At 49.4% G+C, this 23753-nt stretch overlaps 1 protein-coding gene across 1 annotated transcript in view; it reads right to left on the bottom strand.

Annotated features, from left to right (window-relative positions):
* Positions 1-19192, bottom strand: part of CREG1 (cellular repressor of E1A stimulated genes 1) — a 26752-nt gene extending 7560 nt beyond the window's left edge. Inside the window, exons 1-2 of the mRNA XM_040451648.1 lie at positions 19117-19192; positions 15359-15459 (exon numbers count right to left, since the gene is read on the bottom strand). Of these exons, the coding sequence (XP_040307582.1) occupies positions 15359-15459; positions 19117-19192 (177 nt within the window). The remainder of the gene's footprint in view (positions 1-15358; positions 15460-19116) is intronic.
* Positions 19193-23753: the final 4561 nt, after the last annotated feature.

The following is a 23753-nucleotide window of genomic DNA, read 5'->3' as shown; positions in this document are numbered from 1 at the left end:
CTCGGCCGGCCATGGCGGTGACTGCTGCGAGAGGCCGCAGCCCCGCCACCCACAGGCGCCCGGGGTTAGCCGAGCGCGCCCGGCCCCGCCCACCGCGGCGCAGGCCGGCCCCGCCCCCTCCGCGGGGGCCAATCGGAGCCGGGGGGAGAGCAGGGGGCGGGTCCCTTGCGTGCTGGGCTACCTACTGGGGCGGGGACTTGTTTAGCACCTCCCCACCGCACCTGTCCGCCGCCTCTTTCAGGGCCGGGAAACTGTCCCCAGTGCGAGGTTTGCTGAGGCTTAGAGAAATTAGGGAAGTCGCCTAAATCATCCTGCTAGGAGAAGGCGGGCGTCTTCACACACACACACACACACACACACACACACACACGCCTTTTGAGAATACCTTTGGATACGGATATCCGACAGCTACGTGAGAAGAAATGCTGCATTTTCTATCTATGCTCCTCTTTTCTGTTTACCTCACTCTCCGTACCAAACTGGGAAAGACAGAAGGCCCCAAGTTTAGCACCTTACAAGCTGCTCCTGGCCCAGGAGTCTCTCAGAGACACTAAGGGATTGTTGGTGGACTCTCGGTGTTCATGCACAAATTTGAACTTCTCGAAACCACTTATGGACCTGTTAAGTCATCTGAGGGGTCAGTGCTTTCACAAATCTCTCACCCTTACTGCCCCTCTCAGGCCATGCTCCTAAGAATCTTCTTCCAGGAAGAGCATTGTGAGCTCTGTTCACTGTGCCCCGTGTGCTGTTCGCTCAGCGGTGGGCACAGCTACTTCACTCCCATCCGGACACCTTCTCATGATGATATTCTAGGAATCGGTAAATAAGTTCATACCACCTGACCTACTTTCTTTGTACCCATAAGCTTTGGTCACAGCTCCTGGAGTGAATCCTACTCTTTGTGGCCTGGCTTTAAACCCCCATCTTAATTGTTATAAATGCTGCGTGGTGATGCTTGTGCAAGAGTTCGTCAGCTTTGTAAATCCAGCTCTGGCAGATACCTGGCCCTCTGAGGCTGAGCTGTTCAACACGGGTGAAGTAATTTCATTCAGCCGCTTTGGGCCAGTCATGTGAGCAGGTGTAGGCAACAGGTATGTGAGCCAAAGTCCGGCCTCTGCTTTCAAACTCACCCTCCCCTTATTCAGCCGAGCAGATTCTCAGGCTACTCAGTGAGAACTTCTGTATAGAAACAAGACTGTTTACTGTGAACGGGAGTTTTCAGTTCCCTCTCGTAGACAAAGAACGCCGTTGCACACACTGGTTTCACCTTGGGGTGAGGGGAGTGTGAACAACCCTTCATCAAAGTCGGTTTCCTTTTGAACAACTGAATTGGAAAGAGTTTCAAGCTAGACGGGAAACTAGGTAGGGAGAAATTTAAGAGGAGGAAGATCGGGTTTATAATTTTCAAAACAAATACAAGTAACTTGAGTAGCTGCCTTAACCTGTTAAGGGAAGAGTGTACATAATTGCACATTTGGAGTTCTCATCTCACCACTGCCGCAGTCACGTCGTGGACCACGGGATTTCCATTTTACCTTGTTGGACCTCAGTTTTCTCATCTGAAAGGAGGTTGGATTAGATGGTATCTGACGGCTGTTTTGGCTGTATAGTCTGGTAGCATGCAAAATATGGGCCTTTGGTGAGTTTCACAACGATGTTTTTACAAGAGGACAAAAAAAATGCTTTTTATGTATTGCTATGCCCCTTACTGCCAGTATTCAGAATAACACCAGGCCCTAGTATAGCTCCATAGCAAAACAGGTGCCTGGAACTTGGTCTCCGTGCACTGGAGCTTTAACATGAGGTCTACGGGGGCGCCTGGGTGGCTCAGTCGGTTAAGCGTCCGAGGTCGTGATCTCATAGTTTGTGGGTTCAAGCCTGGCATCAGCCTCTGCACGGACAGCTCGGAGCCTGGAACCTGCTTCAGATTCTGTGTCTGCTCCTCCCCTGCTTGTGCTCTCTCTCTCTCTCTCTCTCTCTCTCTCTCAATAATAAATAAATAAACATTTTTTTAAAAGAACGAGGTCTACACAACCCCCCAACTTCAAGCACCTCTCCTCAGTGTCTGTCTTTGCACTACTCCTGGTGCCCGGGTGCCCCACATTCTCCTCCTCATCTATGGGCATGGCCACCTCACTGCCTTCCAGATCTCCACTCAGATGCGCTTCTCAGAGGTGCCTTCCTGACCGCTGTTTCTAAGAGGCGCTCCTCTCTTACTCTGCAGTGGAGAGCACTGTCCATTTCTTTCATAGCGATTATCACACTCTAATAACTATATTTATTTATATAGCTACTCGTTCTTGTGTTCCCTGCTGGAACGCAAGCTCCAGGAGAGCTGGAATGTTGTCTGTCTTATCCACCCCTGCATTCCCAATGCATGAAGTAGGCACTCAATTAATGCTTATCGAATGGCTGCCTGGCTAATAATATCTGATGGAATTCTTTGCACATGAGGCCTAAAATCAACAGTAGGAAGCGAGGTTGACCAAGCGGAGATGCTCGAGAATAACACTGAGGTACTTGAGCTCTTAATTGGCAAACGCTCCTCGTTGGAATATTGGGGAAAACCCTTAGCTAGGAGTGGCTGGACCAACCATCCAGACCCTGCTGCTTCTCATCTGGACTTTCCGTCTCTATTTGAACAGGCTGAGCTGCTCTCCATCCCCCATGGACCCACCGGGAAATAGTTCTCTTCTCTTTACGTCTGGGTTTGACCCTGGTCAAGAACCCACCCTGCATGCTCGCCTTGTCACACAGTGCTGCCCTGGTCATGTGACTGGGTCGGATCCACACTAGTGCTGTGTGGATGAGTTCACAAGCGGTAGAGGAAATGTGGAGGAAGGAACCTAGAGAAGGCTCCATATCAGGGGCAATTGTTGAGTTGAACCTCGAAGGGTAAATGGAAGCTTCGTAGACAGCGAGAAAGTGGGCGGGGAGGAGGAAGGGAAGAGTTCTACACTGAGGAAGTAGAACATACACAGGCAGGGAGACACGGGGTGTTGGGAAAAAGGAGCTGTAGGACGAAGGGAGTATAAAGAGCCAACGGTGGGTGGTGGGCCTGTTGACGCCAGGGACTGTGGTCACCTCCAGGCTCCTCTGGGAGCGGGTCTGCTTCTAGGCTCATTCACAGGTAGGACGCAGTCCCTAGTGTGTTTTCGAGTGAGGGTCTCCGTTTCTTGCTGGCTGCTGGTTGGAGGCGTCCCTCCAGTCCTTGTCACATGGCCTCTGCAGAGGGCCGTTCACCTCCTGGCAGCTGGCTTCGAAGCAAGTGGCTGAGGGAGAAGGAGAGAGGGCCGGCAAGATGGAAGTCAGAGTCTCTCCATGACTTCTTTACAATGTCAGAGTGACATCCTGATGGGACGGGTGATGGGAAGGCTGAGGGATAGGGGCCAGGTCCCGCTGCCGTGAGTGGAGGTGGGGACCATAAACCCAGAGCGTTACTGTTAACGTGACCCGCTTTGTCTCCGGGCAAACAGAAGCTACTTAGGTAAGTAAAGCTGTCGTTGGGAAAAGGGGGAAACCATTAGCTAGTCAGCTGGCTAGAGACTGTGTCTGAGGCGGATGAGAAGCTGGCTCTGGTCAAGGTCTTCAGGTGACAGGCGGCAGACTGAATCCCCCTGCTGCTTCTCTACAACCTCCGAGATGCTTAGGTCCAGTGTCAAAATCTTCACTTCCCCAGAAAGCGGACGAGTGGTGTGGGGAGGGGTGGGGGAGTTAGGGAATGTGGGGCCGTTAATAGTTTTTCCTAAAAAGGAAGAAGGACAATGAACGCTAAGTAGCGACAGACAGAATTGAATCGTCAAGACGCTGCGTGGCTCGCATACGAGGCCCCTGCGTCATTTAGATCTTAACGCACCATTCCTTAAACCACTGTTTGAAAAATATTTCTAAGTTTTCATGTTTATTTATTTATTTTGAGAGAGAGGGAGAGGGAGAGAGAGAATCCCACGCAGGCTCCATGCCGTCAGCACGGAGCCCGAGGAGGGGCTTTGATCTCAAGAACCGTGAGATCATGACCTGAGCCCAAATCAAGAGTCAGACGCCTAACCGACTGAGCCACCCAGGTGCCCCAATATTTCTATTTTTCATGTAAGGAGCTTTTGCACAATAGAAAAAGCTACACGTATTAAGCATGGGCTTTATTTTGGACAATCACAGGTTTTGATACAGACAAGGATGACTTTACTTTGGAGGTTAAATTGTGACAGAAGGTACTGTTAGCCGCCGGGTGACTACTAGAATACCAGCTGTGGTAACTAGAATGAACTAGAAATCTTTTACAGGCTTCGCCGTATAGATCCCACAAAGACGTGTGAAAAATCATAGACCAGAACAACCGGTAAAAAAACACAACTCTCAGGGGCACCTGGCTGGCTCAGTCTGTAGAGCATGCGGCTCTTGATCTCGGGGTTGTAAGTTCGAGCCCCACGTTGCTGTAGACATGACTTTAAAAAAAATTCCCATGCTCCTTAAGTAATTATAAGCAGAGCATGTTCCTTCTTTCCAGACACCCTCCAGCAGCTACTCGTTCCACTGAATGTCTGTCCTCCTTTGCATGCCCACGAGGTCCTACCTGGGCTGCACCCGGCTGACCTCTCAAGCCACAGCCCCTCCGCTCACCCCCTGCCCCAGCCACATGTCTCCTTGCCGTCTGCCAACACCTCAGACCTTTCCACCTCGGGGACTTTACCCGGGTCTTCCTGACTCCGGGAACTCACTTCTCTGAGCTCTTCTCAGCCTCCTCCACTGTTTAAGGACAACTTCAGGAAGAGAGACTCTCCCCCGCCACGCCTTCCCCGCACACAACTTGCTGTCACTCCGGGCTCTGTGACCCCGCTTTATTTTCTTCCTAGCACTCACCACCACGAATATTTATGTTTGTCCGCCCTCTCCGCTAGAATGGAAACTCCATGAGCAGGAGACTAAGTTGGTCGGTTCAGGCTGCTGTAACAAGATACTACAGACTGAGTGGTTTGAAAACAACACAAGTTCTGGAATCCGGGAGTCCGAGATCAGGTGCCGGCATGGTCGGGTAAGGGCCCTGTGCTGGGTCAGCGGCTTCTCCTGGTATCCTCACGTGGTGGAAGTGACAAGGGAGCTCTGGGGATTTCTTTTCAGAAAAGCACCAGTCCCGGCCTAATCGCCTCCCAGAGGCTCGGTCTTCTAACACATCACACCGGGCGTTAGGCTTCCCAGCTGTGGATTTGGGCAGGACGTGAATGTTCAGACCAGAGCAAGGACCCTGTGTGTGTTCAGTCCGGAATCGCCCCGGGCACAGACAGTGTTCAAGCACTGACGGGTGGACGAATTAGTAAATGGGTGATTAAATCACGGGCAATAGTTAAACATTTTGGGGGCTGGGTTTTCTTCTATAGCCTGTAGAGCTTAGAGCACAACTTAAGATCCCATCTTTTTTTTTTTTTTTTTAATTTTTTTTTCAACGTTTATTTATTTTTGGGACAGAGAGAGACAGAGCATGAACGGGGGAGGGGCAGAGAGAGGGAGACACAGAATCTGAAACAGGCTCCAGGCTCCGAGCCATCAGCCCAGAGCCTGACGTGGGGCTCGAACTCACGGACCGCGAGATCGTGACCTGGCTGAAGTCGGACGCTTAACCGACTGCGCCACCCAGGCGCCCCTAAGATCCCATCTTAATGCCTGTCACCGGAGCATACTCCTTCGGTCTTTGCATCCATCTGTTCCCCCCAGTGAAAAGCCCCAAGGATTCTGGACACTCTTCAGACTGGGGAGCTGATCCTGTCACTATTGCCGTGTGCAAAAAGAAAGAATTTAACCCCTGGGAAACCACAGCCCTCTATGGACAGGCTGCATTCGGAACCTTGATCTGAGCTGTTGCGGACAGCCTGCTTTCTACAGACAGGAAAGCTTGAACCCAGAAGGCCAGGAAGCATCAAAAAGCAGCATCAGTCGCTGAGGAGGCAGAAGGGGAGTACCCTGTCGTCGCAGGCAAGATCTCTGGCAGTGGCGCCGCCTAGAGGCCACTTCACACAGATTCTTGGCAACGGTGGTGTGAGACTGGGTACTGAGATGAATTAGGACAGCAGAAGCTAGAACAGCCCTACAAGGCGCTAGAAGTCAGGAGAGTGAAGAAATCAAATCCCCACTCTCTGAATGCTTTCTGCTTTCACCCCACCCCTCCACGGAAAGGTTGACAATGAGGAGTCCATCTGTCTCTCCAGTATAATAGCAGATTTGCCTCCTCCTAATGATCGGGGTCTTTTCATGCTGATCTCTCAGCATGAGAAAGCCAAGGTGATGGGTGGATGCATGACACCCCTGGGAGCCAAGACCTCTGGACCTGCAGAGCCCAGCATTGTGGAGCAGGAAGAGCACATTTCCAAAATAGACCACTTGGAGCCATGATAAGTAGGACCTCTCTCACTTTTACCCCGTTTCCAAGCCCGAGTAGTCTACCTACTGGGGACACAACACCGTACAATGATTGGTGGCCAGGAATGCATGCTTGGTCCAGGAGGATGACACCAGTCCTCACATGGTGTCAACTCCAGCCCAGCACCTCCGCTGTGCCTTCCAGAGGGCGTTCCGTGGCTCCCTCAGGATGGCATTTTCTGAGTGTTCTGGTAGGTGAAGGACCAGTGAATCTCAGGGTCATGGGCCCACTTCTGCTTCCCCTGTGCAAGTAGATCTCTTGGTCCGATGTTAGGTTGTGAGAGATCTCATTTCTGTGGATCAAACACTTCTGGACTTCCACTTTCCAGAAGACGGAATGAATGTTCCTCTTCTCTATTCTTCCCACTAAGTACAACTGGAAACTCTGGAAATTATACACATATTAAAAAAAAACATAAGGGGGCGCCTGGGTGGCGCAGTCGGTTAGGCGTCCGACTTCGGCCAGGTCACGATCTCGCGGTCTGTGAGTTCGAGCCCCGCGTCAGGCTCTGGGCTGATGGCTCAGAGCCTGGAGCCTGTTTCCGATTCTGTGTCTCCCTCTCTCTCTGCCCCTCCCCCGTTCATGCTCTGTCTCTCTCTGTCCCAAAAATAAATAAACGTTGAAAAAAAAAAAAAACATAAGACTCTGAAAGGTGGGGAACAAGTGGGTGACCGGCTAGAGGCCACGGGACCTGAGGAACGACACGGTGGTGGTTTCTCTGGATTTTCTTCTGTCTCATATGTCCCAGACTTGCAGTAAAGAAACTGGCAACCTGGAAACACCAATGGGCATAGATGGGGGAGAGGGGAGTCCCAACGAAAGTCTGTTCTCTTTAGCCAAAGACCATGAATGGATCATTCTAGCAAGGCAGAAACTTCCACACAGTAATCTCTCTACTCCAGCCAAATACCGTAGAAAAAAGCCAAGACTCCACCTATGCCCAGCAAAAGCAGGTGGAGAGACTTTCCACCACCACCAGGCCATAACCACTCCCCACCCCCACACTGGGGTAGGGTCAGAAAGTAGGGCTCATGTGTCTCAACGGTTCTTCCAATGTGTTAGCCATTGTTTGGTCATATGGTCCGAATAACACTATGTCAGCAATAAGATGGACCAATGTGATGACCACGTCCCATGGCCCAAATGCCCAGGTCCCTCTACTATATTATTACGGAAGGAGGGAAGGTTCTAGAGGAGCAAGAATGTATACTTTGGACTCCCACATGAATAAGAACTGTTTCAGATTCTCCTTCCTGACAGGGCAAGAAAGGGACGTGGATCCAAACCGACGGCCACATACCACGGACACATTAGTGTTAATTCACTAACAAAGAGCACGTGTCACCGCAGCTGCTGTCGACGCTGTGACTCGGTAGAGTTTGCCACAGTCTCCTGTCATCCTCCACGGTCCCTGTCAGGCCAGGGTGATAAATTAAATGGAGACACACCGGAGGCCACCAACGCACGTCCTTTCTGTTCTCAAGGGTGGCACGAGTCACCACTATTCTCCCCTATGACACGGATGGCGTAAGGGGACACCCCAGAGGATGACAGCGGGCCTTCCCCGCGATGATACCTCACTGTTCAGGCCAATACAGGGTTTCTGCTGACCCTCAAGTTTGCCCCCTTCAAATTATACATTGGGGACAGGGAAAATGACCCCCGGGAGAGACTGTGGACCCCAGGAGAGCAGCTGTGAGCCAGACCAAGGCCAGCTGTTACCTGGTCCCCACCTGCTCCTGCTGGGACGAGGGGCTGAAGTGATGCTTTGGGTTTCCAGGCGTCGTATCCCCTTGAACCTGTGTCCTCAGAATACACCCTTTTCTCGGCGTCGTGACCTAACCACAGTGACCTAACTACATAGCTCTTACTTTTCGTGGGAGGGAACTACTGAGGACATCGTTGTCATTTACACCTGCCATGGTGTTACAAGGCCTTCTTCCAAGGGATGCAGCCTCTTCTCCATTCATGGGTTCTAGGTCTGAAAACTGACCCAGCTCTTAAAGAACTGAAAAAGGGATTTTTAACTCTTCATTGTGGTGGCTGCTCCCAGTCTCCGAATGACTCACTGTGTGTGTGTGTGTGTGTGTGTGTGTGTGTGTGTGGATGCCCCCAAACAAGCTCTCAAGGTCTAGTTGTAGGAGAACGTAGAGGACTCGAGCTTCCAAGAGTCCAGACACATCCAAATGAGGTGCTGCACTTTCAAAAAAAAAAAAAAAAAAAAGGGGGCGGTCTGCCTTTCAAAAAAAAAAAAAAAGAATTTTTTTAAAGAGCAATTCTAGGTTCACAGCAAGAATGAGGGGAACGGAGGTTTCCCATATGCTCCCCACCCCACACATGCACAGCCTCCTCCGTTCTCAACAGCGCCCCCCCCCCCCCACCAGAGTGCCACATACGTCACAACCCATGAACCTACTGTCGCATCAGGATCAACCAAAGGCCACAATTTACACTAGGGTTCACTCGTGGTGTTATACACTCTGTGGGTTCGGACAGACGTGTAATGACACGCACACAGCATTACGATGTTATACAGAGTACTTTCGCTGCCTCGGGATCCGCTGGGCTCCACCTGTCCGTCCCTCCCTCACCCCCACCCCCACCCCCGAACCACTCGTCTCTTTACTGTCTCTATAGCTTTGCCTTTTTCACAGTGTCATACAGTTTGGATCACAGAGTATGGAGGTTTTTCAGATGGGCTTCTTTCACTTAATAATACGCATGTAAAGTTCCTCCGCGTCTTTTCAAGGCTTGATAGCGCGTTTGTTTTTAGCACCGGACAATCTTCCGTTATCTGCATGTCCCACAGTTGATTTACTCATTTCCCTACTGAAGAACGTACTGGTTGCTTCCAAGTCTCGGCAATTGTCAGTAAGGCTGCTGTAAACATCTGTGTGCAGGTATTTGTATGGACATAAGTTTTCAGCTCCTCTGGGTGAATGCCAAGGAGTGCGATTGCTGGATTGTTCGACGAGTACACAGAGATTCCTCATTCCTCCCTCCCTAGCTTATGTCACTTATCTGTAAGTAAGCGCCAGCATGCATATGTATCGTATGCACACATGAGAGCTTGCATAATCAAATGCATTGTTAGTATTATTCATTTGTCTTTCAGATGCTTTCAGATGGTTACCTGGGAGGACAGTGTCTGGGTAAGTGTCAGCAAAGTGGCCCTCAAACTGACAAAAGCATGACCGTGAGCCTGGATGAGTTCTTGTTACTACAGAGCCCAAGAGAAGGTCTACGTGCAGACGTGGCTGTGGTTGGGGTTCAAGTGATGACCTCCAGGTCTGTCTCTTCCTACCTCCTTGCTCTGCTCTCCCCTGTGTTGGCTCCTTTCTTAGGCTCCAGGTGGGAGCAACCCATCATAACCTCACACGTCCAGTGCCAGACAAGAGCCTCTGTGCTGGTAGTTCTCCAAGAAGTCTTGAATTTCTTCCCATTAGACCAAGTCCCATTGGTGGAATGTTATACAGCAATGAAAATAAATTCTTTCTGCCCGCGTCAATGTCAACGCACCTTAGAAATACGAAGTTGAGTGGGAAAGGTCAAGTTGCCGAAGGTGGCCCATTCTATAATGCCTTTTTTTAAGCTCAAAAAGAAGCAAAATTTAGCTTATATAGCTTATAAATAGATACATGTGTGGTAAAACTATTTTTTAAAAAGTCTTAAGGAATTTAGGGCGCCTGGGTGGCTCAGTCGTTAAGCATGTGACTTCGGTTCAGGTCATGATCTCACGGTTCGTGAGTTCGAGTCCCACATTGGGTGAGCATGAGTCCCGCTTCAGGTGAACACGAGCCCCACTCCGGATGAGCCCCACTTCTCTCTCTCTCTCTCTCTCTCTCTCTCCCCCTTGCCCACTTGTGCCTTCTCTAACTAGATAGATGATTGATAGATAGATAGATAGATAGATAGATAGATAGACAGACAAAGCCAAGGAATTTAAAACACAAAATTCAGGATAACAGACCTCTACTGGGGAAGCGGAGGGCTGAGAGGAAGACACATCGGCAGTTTGGGGGGTATTGGTAATAATCTAATTTAGGTATTATATATGTATATATAATATCTCTCTATATATACATATATATGAACGTATTTACTTTCGCATGAAAAAGAAATTTCTTTTCCCAGTCCGGCAAGGCAAAACTCCTAAAATAAGCCCGAGACGAAAAAATAAAAACTCTTTCACCCGGTGACAAAAACCACACAGAAAATGTGTTGTCAGTCTTGTGTGCCTGGGAAGGTTTTTTCGGGTATTCGTTGATCTGTTTTCTGTCCTTGGCCTGACATACCATATAAATGACTATATTTTTTTTTACTTCCCATTTTTCTTTGGCTGCTGGGAAGCTCCAAAGTGGATTTCTGACTTCCTGTTCTTCATTCTTGGACCCTGGGACCGGCCCTTCCATATCGACAACCCCACTTCCTCTGTGATCTTATTTCTTTTTTTTTTTTTTTTTTTTTTTTCAACGTTTATTTATTTTTGGGACAGAGAGAGACAGAGCATGAACGGGGGAGGGGCAGAGAGAGAGGGAGACACAGAATCGGAAACAGGCTCCAGGCTCTGAGCCATCAGCCCAGAGCCTGATGCGGGGCTCGAACCCACGGGCCGCGAGATCGTGACCTGGCTGAAGTCTGACGCTTAACCGACTGCGCCACCCAGGCGCCCCTGTGGTCTTATTTCAACAGTTAAAATGGTGTCCGCCTCTCCAGTCCAGGCTAGAGATGTACTTTAGCCAGACTGCAGATGCTTCAACACGAATTTACCTTTTACCTTTTCATCTGAGGGGAAAGGCACAAATCCTAAGCGTGTGGCCCCCCTTACACGTTCACGAACTGCACACACCCATAGAACCAACCCAGGGGAAGACTCAGAATGTTCCAGGCAATCGTGCTCACGTCTCCTCCCAGCGGTCCCCGCCTCTCCGAGGAAAACTACCAGCTGGCTTCTAACCTCAGAGATTCCAATTTGAAATTTTGTTTTTGTTTTTGTTTTTTAAATGGCGTTTCTGAAAGTTATATCAGGAAATCTGCGTTTCTGCCATCTTCTGAGGAAACCCAGTCAGGTGGCCTGGGCCATTTTAAGGCAGCTGTCCCTTAGAAAGGTATGGTTTCTCCAGCCCCACCTGGCTCACCTCCTCATTTGTCACCTACGCGGCCACTGATATAAGTCTTACCACACTTGCCTGTTTCCATCACTTGACTCCAATGTCAACGTGTTTGTACTGTGACCACCCTGAGTCTTTTGTACAACAAGACAGCATTGGATAAACAAATAAGTAAATCAAAAAGGAGGGACAAGAGCTCCTCTCCAGCCATCAGATATTCCAAATAAAGAAACTTCCTGGGGCGCCTGGGTGGCGCAGTCGGTTAAGCGTCCGACTTCAGCCGGGTCACGATCTCGCGGTCCGTGAGTTCGAGCCCCGCGTCAGGCTCTGGGCTGATGGCTCAGAGCCTGCAGCCTGCTTCCGATTCTGTGTCTCTCTCTGCCCCTCCTCGGCTTGCGTACTGTCTCCCTCTCTCAAATATAAATAAACATCAAAAACTAAGTAAAAGTAAAAACCATAATAACATGAACATTATCTTAACAGAAACAAAACAGAAAGACTTTTTCTAAAAAAGGTGACATGACTTTAATGTTGTCCCCTCGGAATGGCTTCTACCATTGACTGACCTTGTCGCCTGATCTACGTCTGCACGACGACGGCAGAGACTGGTAGAGGTCCCCCAATGCCCATCTCCCCCTTCTTCCTCTTGCGACCAACCCCCAAATTTAACCCGGCACGTGGCCGTCTAAAACGAAGAGTACATTTCCCAGACCTCCAAATCCCTGCTGCCCGCCGGATATGGCCATGAAACACGAACTTGGAAAATGTCCTTAAAGGGAAGGAGTGCATCTGTCTTCACCCTTCCTCTTTCCTGCTAGCTGTAATACAGAACGATGACAGGAGCCCCAGCAAATGGTCTTCAGCCACATGCCGGAGATCAGGGCGGTGCAAGGAGCCTGGGTCCCGACATTGCAGAGAGCTGTATGAGACTCACTCCTGTGCGACAGAAGTAAGCTCCCATGTTCGTTAAGCCACTGTGATTTTTCTGTTACGTGCAGCCACACCTAATTCTGACTGATCTACTCACTTGAGTTTCTCTATTCTAAAATCAAAACAATTTTGGCAAACATCTTCCGACATAAACGTGGCTTAGAGCAGCAAATCTTTTCCTCAGGTTAGAACATTTAGTTCCTGGGGGGAAGGGGCACAAGTCTAAACTAATTCGCCCTGCAGGGCTGACCAGGAAACTATAGTTTAAAGTTCACGTCAGGGGCGCCTGGGTGGCGCAGTCGGTTAAGCGTCCGACTTCAGCCAGGTCACGATCCCGCGGTCCGGGAGTTCGAGCCCCGCGTCGGGCTCTGGGCTGATGGCTCAGAGCCTGGAGCCTGTTTCCGATTCTGTGTCTCCCTCTCTCTCTGCCCCTCCCCCGCTCATGCTCTGTCTCTCTCTGTCCCAAAAATAAATAAATGTTGAAAAAAAAATTAAAAAAAAAAAAGTTCACGTCAGTCCAGGGCGTGTTAGTCAGAGATTTTTGTCCCAGTGAGCGATCGCCGGCATCGGCTTGAAATTCTTTTTCCCCCATCTAGAATTCTCACGGCCCCATTTTAAGGCGGTGACTTGCCCCAGTTGTTTCTGAGTTTAAAATGCAGATTCATGGATCCACTCTAGAACAATGAAATCAAGATCTTTGGTAGGGGGTCCCAGGGCTCTGCATTTTAAACAAGTATCTTAGTAGGTCCTGAGTCCACGAAAATTTGAGATTTTTTTTGACGCCTCTTTCTTTCTTTCTTTCATAAGCTGGAGGAGACCCCAAAATGTTTTCTGAGAGACATTTTGGCTCTAGCTTCTAGGCACCTGTATTTCACCCTCCGCTGAGATGGGATAGGGCACCAGCCCGCCATGTGTCTGGATGGAATCCTAGTTCTCTTTTCCCTTTTAGTTCTTAAAAGCACAATAATCTTCTTTTTATCAATAACGCAGGTTCTTGAAGAGATTACAGCCTCATATTCTGCCTTGTTCAGTTTTATCAAAATCCTAGTCAGGACAAATAACGTGGGTGGCAGATTTCCCGAGAACAAGGATCCACTCACTTTTGTAGCTATTCTAAAATGTACCCTTGAAATGTACCAGAGTAGCAGCGACTTGCCTGATTGGATTACATTGTTTTCTCCCCTTGTTTGGTTTTATTTTTGCTGCACTGTACCTTGGAGTTACACTATCAGCCTTACTTTGAACACTGTTACAAGGAACGACTGTAGGAGATTTGTTACTATGACTATGGCAAGGGCCTTGGTGAGAACGTTTCCCATCGACTCAGCCCTCCCATCACGAGAACCAACCCATGGGAGAATTGCTCAGGTCCCAATAGCAGACAGCACCGTCCTTCCAAAGAATAATTGTTTGTTTTCACCTAATGGACGTGATAAATACAATTACTGATTGTTTGTTCTTCTTTGCCTTGGTTTCTCTGAGAGATTTCACAATGAAATATCTTGTGACCTACTTTGAGCAAATGAACAGATATGCATTACTTTGTGCTGGTCTTAGCCCTGAACTTTACATTATTACATGTTTTCCTACATCATACCTCCCAAACTACATATTGCGTCATTTGTATGGTATGTTTTTGTTTGTTTTTAAAATTTTTGTTTGTTTGTTTATTTAGTTTTGAGACAGAGAGAGAGAGACAGAGCATGAACGGGGGAGGGTCAGAGAGAGGGAGACACAGAATCTGAAGCAGGCTCCGGGCTCTGAGCTGTCAGCACAGAGCCCGACCTGGGGCTCGAACTCACGGACTGCGAGATCATGACCTGAGCCGAAGATGGCTTAACCGACTGAGCCACCCAGGCGCCCCAGTATGGTATGTTTTTTAATAAGCAACGGCTAATCCTTTGTAAAGGGATTAGCCTTGTAGAGGGAGGGATAGATGGAGAGAAATCCGGATCTTCTCGATCCACATCTGATTTTCTCTTTCTATCAGTTTCCCTCTTTGCATCCCCTCCCCACGGAAACACACACTCAAAAAGGAAAAGAGAGAAATAAAAATGCTATGATTTATAAGTAAATACAACTGTTTCTAAGAGTAGTTGGGGAGAGTAGCGGGAGAGGGGGAGAGGGGGTAGGCAAATGAATGGAAAACAAGACAAAGATAAAAGAAATGAAAAAGAAAGTATAAAGGAAGAAAAGGAGCGTGTAAAGAAGTAAGGATCGGGGGCGCCTGGGTGGCACAGTCCGTTAAGCGTCCGACTTCAGCCAGGTCACGATCTCGCGGTCCGGGAGTTCGAGCCCCGCGTCGGGCTCTGGGCTGATGGCTCAGAGCCTGGAGCCTGTTTCCGATTCTGTGTCTCCCTCTCTCTCTGCCCCTCCCCCATTCATGCTCTGTCTCTCTCTGTCCCAAAAATAAATAAACGTTGAAAAAAAAAATTAAAAAAAAAAAAAAAAGAAGTAAGGATCGTTGTCAGATTGGAACAACAGAAGTTCTGATTCTCCAGGCTGGCACAGAACATCAAATCTCTCAGCGAGGAAGCGTTTCAAGATTACCGCCCTTCACCCTCTCCCGCTGGTCCTACCACTTCGTAATTTGCTTCTGGGTAAATTTCGGCAGGTTTGGTGAGTTGTCACCATTTCGCCCCAGCAGGTTTCAAAGACATAAGAAGGAAAGAAGCAGAAGAAAAAAAAAAGAGTGAAAACTAAAGTGCTTCATGGTAATTTGCCAATCAATTTCACGTTAAAAAAAAAAAAAAAATCTGTCCTTCTCTTGGGTTCAAACGTGTGTTGTCATTCTCACACACGAGGGCACTGTTTCTACAGTTTACATTCCTGTGGGGCCCCGATCCTGGAACTCCCAGCTGGGGGCGTGGAGAGAAAAGGGGTTGCCTGTGTGTTCTAGGCTCACCAGGTTTTCCAGGATGGGTGGGACACGTTCCAATGCAGGAATGAACAGTGTCAAGGGCTCCAGGGCCCGCAGGCCAGCCTTCTGCTGCTGGCTGGAACCTCCTGAAGGTCAGAACCAATGAACTGCGTGTCATTTTTCTGTGCAGCAGCAGAATTAGGGTATCAAAACACCGCCTTTGGAGTCTGACCTAGAATCGAAGATGTACGGAGCAAATTAAACTCTTCGTAGCCTAAAACGGAAGTATTATCTCATAGCACCGTGGGGAGGACGAAACGCGATGGCTGATCTACCTAAAGCGTGCAAAAGAGCACGTGACACATTAGAGGGACTTCTACTTAAGTAGAAGCCAGCACCATTTGTCCCTTGGCAGTACTGACATATAGTGGTGCTCAGTATGCGTTTGAGAGAATAAGTGAATAACCTGAGTGTGTAGAATTAAAAAGATTTTACTGGATGACGAAAACTAACACTTTTAGGCTTTTCCAGCGTGGAGTCGGCTTGCCGACTCACCCGAGGACAAAGTAACCAGTCTAGTAAGTGGTGAGCACTCTATAGCTGTCATCTTTCCTACTCCTCGTTTGACTGGCAAGAAAAACGGGGATCCGAGCGGGGAGAGATGATGTGCCCAAGGTTTCAGAGCTGATTAGTGAATCCGGACAGGACCCCAGGACTCCCGAGTCCTAGCACAAAGCTTAACCCTTAGGGAGCCACCACACAAGCTGGGACCTGAAGGGTGGGAGGAATGAGGGCCAGGAGCATCTTTTTAAATATATATATATTGACGTTTATCTATTTTTGAGAGACAGAGCGTGAGCGGGGGAGGGGCAGAGAGAGAGGGGGACACAGAATCTGAAGCAGGCTCCAGGCTCTGAGGTATCAGCCCAGAGCCCGACGTGGGGCTCGAACCCACAAACCACAAGATCGTGGCCTGAGCCGAAGTCAGACACTTGGACACTCAACCGACTGAGCCACCCAGGCGCCCCAAGGTGCTGGGAGCATCTTAATGGACTGATCCTAGAAAACAAAAGACTTTTGGTTTGACAGTGCTGGGGAGAGGCACCCTTACCCAGCAGTGACCCCACCCGGGTGTGGAAAGAGCTAGAGCCACAAGAGAGCCTCTCACTTGCTCTGGGGCCACCCACGGTTGGCCTCTAATCTGAGGGATCTGCAGGGAGAGCTCTCACTTCCTCAAATGTGTTTCTTCCTGTGTCACAAGGAGCCTTGGGTCACCTCCTTCCTTTGTGCAATGAGGTCCAAAGAGCAGTTTCTGCCTCTGCTTCTCTTCTTTCCTGTTACCACTTTCTGTAGCTTTTCCAGACCCGGCTCTCAGGCTGCAGCCTTACTCCAGCGCCGGTTGACTTTCTCTATGAGAAGCTTCCCCCGCCCCCCACCCCCAACTTCCTGACCTCAACAGAATAACAGAATGACTCATGACATGAGCCCTGAGGTCCCTCCCTTTGCCTAGGTAAAGCGGGCTGTCCTGAGCAGTCCCAGCCCTGTACTTTTGATTCACCAGCAGGAAGCAATAAAAGGAACTTTCCACGTGCCTGCTGTAACCATACTTCCCAAATTCAAGAGCAGGACTCATTACCAGACCGGGCACGTGCCTTTCTAAGGACTTCCAAGCAAAAGACGTGGAATTGGGCCATGCCATAAAATCCGGGATGGATGGCTGCCGTGCCCGTACCTCATGGAAAATTCTCTCCCAGGGGGATGTCTGCCGGAAGTGCCATCTGCTTTTGCCACAGATTCAAGACTGAGTGCGGCTCAGACACCAGACACGGTGGGCCATTGGTGAACTCCTGCTCGGGTCCTGCCAGGAATCAGGAATCTGAACAACTGTGTCCCGAAAACTTCTCTCCTTGATTTCACGTGCTGGTCGTAGCTACATGAAAACCTTAGTCCCATGAAGACTTTGCAAGTCTTGCAAGACTTTGCAAGACTTTCACCTTCAACTCTTGGAATGCAGCTATGATTTCTTTTTTTTTTTTTTTTTTCTGATAGAGAGATTTTTTTTTTTTTTTCCTGAGAGAGAGAGAGAGAGAGAGAGAGCTGGGGAGAGGGGCAGTGGGAGAGAGATAGAATCCCTACACAGGCTCTATGCCCCAACTGTGATTCTTTAAAAATATCAATCCAACAACCTAAGCGTATCCAGGAAATACTCTAATGACCCGTTTCACATGTCAGGTACTGTGCTGTGCACTGTCAGAGATAAAATGGTGGAAAATGCCATTAACTCGAACTCTCTCGGGTCCCTGCAGTTGAGCATCTGACTCGTGATTTCAGCTCAGGTCATGATCTCACGGTTTGTGAGTTCGCGCTCCGCGTTGGGCTCTGTGCTGACAGCTCAGAGCCTGGAGCCTGCCTCGGATTCTGCGTCTCCCTGTCTCTCTGCCCCTCCCCTGCTTGCACTCTCTCTCTCTCTCTCTCTCTCTCTCAAAAATAAATAAACATCTTTTTTAATTAAGAAAAAAAAAGGCCACGACAACAGAAAACAACCTCTGGGTGTTCCAGGGCAATAGCTTCTGCTTTTCAGGTGACCGTCACCTGCTCTAGGCTCTCGGAGACATTAGTTTGAGTCTCCCAACATCCCAGTGAGATGGGCAGGAACTAATTGCACAGAGGGGAGGACTGAGGTTCAGAGAGGTTCCAAAACTTGCCAAGATCACGCTGAAGGGGCAGAGCTTTGGCTCCGAACGAGACAATCTGTCTCTGAATCCAGACCTTTTAAAGAAAACGTAAATGGCCTCTTCAATCCACGCCAGAGCTTCCTAGAGTCGTTGTGGTAGCAGTTGTCCGTTCTCCCCAATATCTATCCTCTTTTTCTACAGCAATAGAGGTCCTTACTGCACAGTAGCAACTCAGCTAAAGACTGGAGTTCCCAATTTTCCTTGCGGCTACAATTGCCCGTGTCATTCTGTTTGGGCCAACGTGAAAGATAAGTAGAAGCGAGACGTTCACCCTTCCCGGTCGGCCCCTTAAAACACAAGCCTGTGGTCTCCTTCCTGGCGGCGGGGACATGGAATGTGATGGAAGGTCTGAGGAAGCCATTTTGGAGTCTGAACTAGTCACCTGAAATTTTATGTGAGCGGGAAATAACTTAGTCTGAGTCCCTGCATTTCGTTATGTCTGTTACAGCAGCCTCACATTTACTCTAACTAATCCCCCTCATCCCTACTGTCTTTTGTCTCACTGGCCCACCTCGGAAAAGTATGCAGGCATCCGTCAGCCCACACCAAGGGGTTCTAGACTTTGATAAGCAGAGAGAGGGCCCAGAGTGATGCTGGCACAATCCAGAGGTCTTTTTTTACGAGCAGGGTAGATCCGGGATACCTGGAGGGAAGAGAGCCTTGTGGCATTCGGGAAACACAACCGTGAGGGCCATTATTTGGCTGACGTGCCGAAACCATGATTAGAGCCTCTGGGCTCTTGGGGCCAGAGGGGCCTGGGCAAGAACGGCTGCTTGGTTTGAGTTCAGGCGCCCCAGTTCCAATGGCTCCAATCTCCACCAAGAAACCTGTGAAAGGCCTGTCTCTGTGTTGGACTGACACCAGCCCGAACCACTACCAAGAATCAGGAGAAGCTTTCTAAACAAATCAGGAACAATTCGACATTGTGCAAGTGGGTAGATCGCCGTCTGTGTCCGAGTCCCACAGGGAGCCTTCTTGGATGTCTGCTGACAGTCCCTGGGGAGAGGAGTTGCTCCCCTGGGAGATCAATGCTTTAACCCCACCTCCAGCCAAGTTCTCGGCCCTCACCTGCCCCCATGTCGCTCTTCTTGGGCAGTGGGGCCAGAGGAACCTTGGAAGATGAGCTCCAGTCCCACTTGCCCATCCCTTATCAGGGGCTTGTCTGTCTTCTGTCTAGTACAGTCAAGTGAAGGTTCATAAGCACCCCAGGACATCTTCTTCCCCTTCCAGACAGTGACGGGGGCTCCAGGCCCATAGGGTATGAGTCAGACCAGCCCACCCCAGCCCAGCTCTCCCTACTCTCCTGGAATGTCCCAGAGTATGTATGCAAGTTTTATGTAGTATGGGGATAAAAAAATTATTTTACAGCCATGTGTTTATTTTAAATGGCACAGAAAAGGGGCGCCTGGGTGGCTCAGTCGGTTAAGCGTCCAACTTTGGCTCAGGTCACGATCTCGCGGTCCGTGAGTTCGGGCCCTGCGTCGGGCTCTGTGCTGACAGCGCGGAGCCTGGAGCCTGCTTCGGATTCTGTGTCTCCCTCTCTCTCTGCCCCACCCCTGCTCGTGTGCTCTCTCCCAAAAGTAAATAAACATTTTAAAAATGGTACAGAAAAAAAACACCTAGCATGCTAAACTTAGGCTTTCATGGGTATGATCGCTTAGGACAACGCTAATTTAGAAGTGAGCAAATTTAACATAGATGTAATAACGCACCAGATAAATGACGGTACAGGTGGCTCGTGCCCCTGAAATAAACACAATGCTGGAAAAGTGCTCTTCGCTAGGCTCGTCCTCCATCTGACAAGGAAAACTATGATGGCTCAGTGGCCCCAAACACTCTTTCTAACTAACAAGTGCAGTCTCTGTCCAGGAGGATTATCTACCTGGGAAATCGAATCAAGATTGCAGTGGTTTAAGCAAATCAGATTTGCATTTGAGGGAAATGGTTCCGAAGTAGACTCGTCAGATAAAATCCAGGACACCCGGCGCAATCTGAACGTTAGATGAATTATTGCACAGGACACGTTTACACTAAAAATCACTCATCGATGACCTGCAATTCGAATTTATCCGGACATCGGCCCTGTATTTTTGGCCAGTAAGGCCGGCAACCCTGATCTGAAAGTTGAAGTTCTTCCCAGCAGCTCCGGCGTCCCCCCTGCATGCCAGTCCTAGCTAATCAGTAAGATATCTGTCACGTCTCTCAAATCCTCCCCTCGGTTCCACTTTAGGTCTTTATCCTGTCTCAGCTGGCGTGGCCAGGGCCTCCCGATTTGTTTCCCTGTCTGCAAACACATTGCCTCGAACTCTATCTGTGGCCGGAATATCGTCCCCAAATGCAGTTCTGAGCCCTGCAGAACAGCCTCTGCTGCGCTGCCCCTTCTCCTTCCAAAGTCGACGCCCCTGAGGGTGTCCAGATCCCGCCCCCACCCTTGTCCACCGTCCCCGCCACACAGGAGGCTTTGCCCTCCCTGTAGTGCACCTGTTCGTGTATCCTCTGGTTTGCTTCTGCTCATCTCGCCCCCGTCTGGAGAGATCCGCTTCGGGTCTTCGTCGTTAATCCCAATGTCTCCTCCTCGGTGAAATCGCGGCAGCACCTCTGCTCTCTCTGCCCCCCCCCCCCCGTCAGAGGGCATCCGGAGGGCACCGGCCACACGTCTAACGCAGGTGTGCAGCGGGGCACCTGAGAGGAGGGGCCGGAGTGGGGTCTTGACGACAGCAGGCGCCGCCTGGGGACCCTCAAGGCACTAGGAGGTTAGGAGGAGGGAAAAGGGACAAGAGAAAGAGGAGAAGAAGCGTAGGCGCGTCGCTTCTCCCTCCTCCTCTTCTATCAGAGTCACAACAGGGCCTGCACACAACTGTGTGCACACGATCTTAGTGAATCCACAGGCTCCCTACAGGCCCACACCCCCAGTTCTCAGATGCGGAACAGGAGGCAAGACACGTTGCATGATCGGCCCCCCAAACACATAACTAGTCAGAGAAATAGCTAGACTTAGAGCCCAAGTCTTCTTTCCATAGGTCGGTAGTGAGTACTATTTACCCAACTCTGCCACCCAGTCCCCTGCCCCAGCTCCCCCTCCCCCAACCCCTCACTGTCCCAGAAGGAGGGCCGGGACAACAAATCATTTCTTCTTTGAAGGCCGCGTGCTCATTAGTCTGTACATGACATCTTCATTTGGCTTGGGGTATTGAATTGGCAGGGATTGGGAATTTGCCATGAATGTTTTCGGGAAAAAAAAGAAAAAGAAAAAACAGAGGATTCTTTAATTGCTACTGAGGCAAACAGCTGGGAAAGCAGGGCTGACGTATTTTGCAAGAGGGAAAAAGCAGGATGGAAGTCTGGGGTAGAACTGGAACCCTTTCCCTGACCCTGGACTCCAGAACATTCCAGGCAGCATTTTCACTCAGAAGGGACTTGATTGCAGAATCAGGAGCTCAGGTGTTTTTAGACCCTAAAATTATCTTAAATTACACCATCACGTAGGTCTCCTTGGAACTTCCAAATGCTTCAAAGGTTTTTTTTTTTTTTTTCTTTTCCTTTTCCTATTTTTAAAATTGAGTTGTATACAGCCTAGAATGCACAAAATGCACACAATCTTAAACGTCCGGGTCAATGGGTTCTTACACAGGCACACCCTGACCCTCAGATCATGATGTAAGACCTTTCCATCACCTTGAGAGGGTCCCTCTGCCCCTCCCCAGTCAATACCAGTACCTGGGAACGGCTACTATTCTGTCATCCGTCGCCCTCCATTAGCGGTGTCTGCGCTCAAACATCACGGCACAGATTCCTCTGTGTCTGGTTCTCAGCATTAGGTGTTTGAAATTCGTCTGTGTCTGTGTGTGTGTGTCAGTGGTTTCCTTTTGGTGCCGCGTAACATTTTGTGGTATGAATGACATACACTGTTAGTTGATCGGTTTCTTCCATACTTGGGGTGTTTCTAGCTTTGTACTATCGTGAATCGATCCGACGTGAACATTCGCGTACCTGTCTTTCACAGATCTGGCCACTCCCTTCCCTCGGGAGTTTACCTAGGCGTGGGTGGCTCGGTCGCGGAGCTGACTCTCGAAGTGTTGAGAAAATGAATGAAGTGACTCTGCCCCTAACCACGTGAAGCAGACAGCCCTGAAGCAAACCCGTAAAGTAGATAAAGACACATTTATTATCTCAAAGTTTTCACTACCCCTTCCCCCTTCGACACCAAGACCCATTTCAGATACCTAGTCCGCTTGAGTTGGCTCACTGTCATTCCATTAGTGTGGAAATTTGTAAGCGTACACAAACACCCGGAGAGAATTCCCACGTGTCACACTCAGTTTCTTTCTTTTTTTTTTTTTAAATGTTTATTTATTTTTGAGACAGAGAGAAACACAGCATGAACGGGGGAGGGTCAGAGAGAGAGGGAGACACAGAATCTGAAGCAGGCTCCAGGCTCTGAGCCGTCAGCCCAGAGCCCGACGCGGGGCTCGAACTCACGGACCATGAGATCGTGACCTGAGCCAAAGTCGGACGCTCAACCGACTGAGCCATTCAGGCGCCCCTGTCACACTCAGTTTCAACAGCGGTTGGTGTATTCCCAATCCTGCCTTATCTATTCCCTTAACCATGTTTTTTTCTGGAATGCTTTAAGGCGAATCTTGGACCTCACGTAAGTTTAGCTGTGAATGCTTCGGTATATATACTTCTGCATGTAATACCTTTTGTATTTCACATCACTATCACACGTGAGAAAAGGAACATAGATTTCTGCATATCATCTGTGTTCAAACTTTCCTGACTCTCTCAAAACCATTGGTGTGTTTGAATCACGATCCAATGAGATTCTGCGCATGGCATTTTTGATACTTCTCTTCAGTCTCTCTCAATTTAGAACAGTTCCTTCTTTCCTTTTCTTTTTTAAGACATCATTTATTTGTAGAAGAAACCAGTTCATTTGATCTATAGAAATTCCTCTTCCAGGTTTTGCTGATTAAAATCCTCATGGGCCGTACATGAACCATACGCTCTATTTCCTGTAAACTGGATGTTCGAGCTGGACCATGATTGGAGCCTGGTTGAATTTTTAATTTCTTTCCTTTTGCAAATGTCTCATCGGAGGCGGCCCCGTGTGCTCCCTGTCGCATCGGACCAGGAGGCACATGACCTCTTGTTTCCTACTTTGAAAGATGCTGAGATTTATCACGTGTGTCCCTTCCCCGTCCACTCCTTCCAAGGCTTTGCTGGCCTCCTCCTCTGCCTTTGCCCCTCCTGCAATGCCTGAACACCGCACTGGCCGACCCACAGACCCTCAGTGTAACGACCACCCCACACTTTATCCCCTTGCCTGGCGCTTCAGTCTGTGGCCTCCGCACTTCATCTCACGGCCCAATCAGAGAGACTGAGATCATGTGCAAAGCCAAAGGGCCTCTCCGATCACCTCCGTCAGCCCCGTGGTGGTCTATGGTCCTAGAATCTCCACTCAGGAACTCCCTTGAAAGTCAGGCAGTTCAACTCTATCAAAACGTGGGTGCTCTATGACATCTCCATAAGTGATTGCCTGAGACTGACTTCTCAGTTCACCGGCGTTCCCTCCCTCTCACAAGAGACCACAGTTGGAAGCCGAGTTGTTATAAAGGTGCTCTCCTTGTTGGTCCCCATACATGCTGTTTTAGAAATTTTTACTCAGTTAGTCGTGGGCCTGGTCTTTGACACAAACCCACAGG

The sequence above is a fragment of the Herpailurus yagouaroundi genome, unplaced genomic scaffold, assembly GCF_014898765.1.
Source record: "Herpailurus yagouaroundi ecotype Mexico unplaced genomic scaffold, PumYag 205, whole genome shotgun sequence".
Lineage (NCBI taxonomy): Eukaryota > Metazoa > Chordata > Mammalia > Carnivora > Felidae > Herpailurus > Herpailurus yagouaroundi.
The sequence above is the reverse complement of the archived record's forward strand: the minus strand, read 5'-3'. Positions and strand labels throughout refer to the sequence as shown.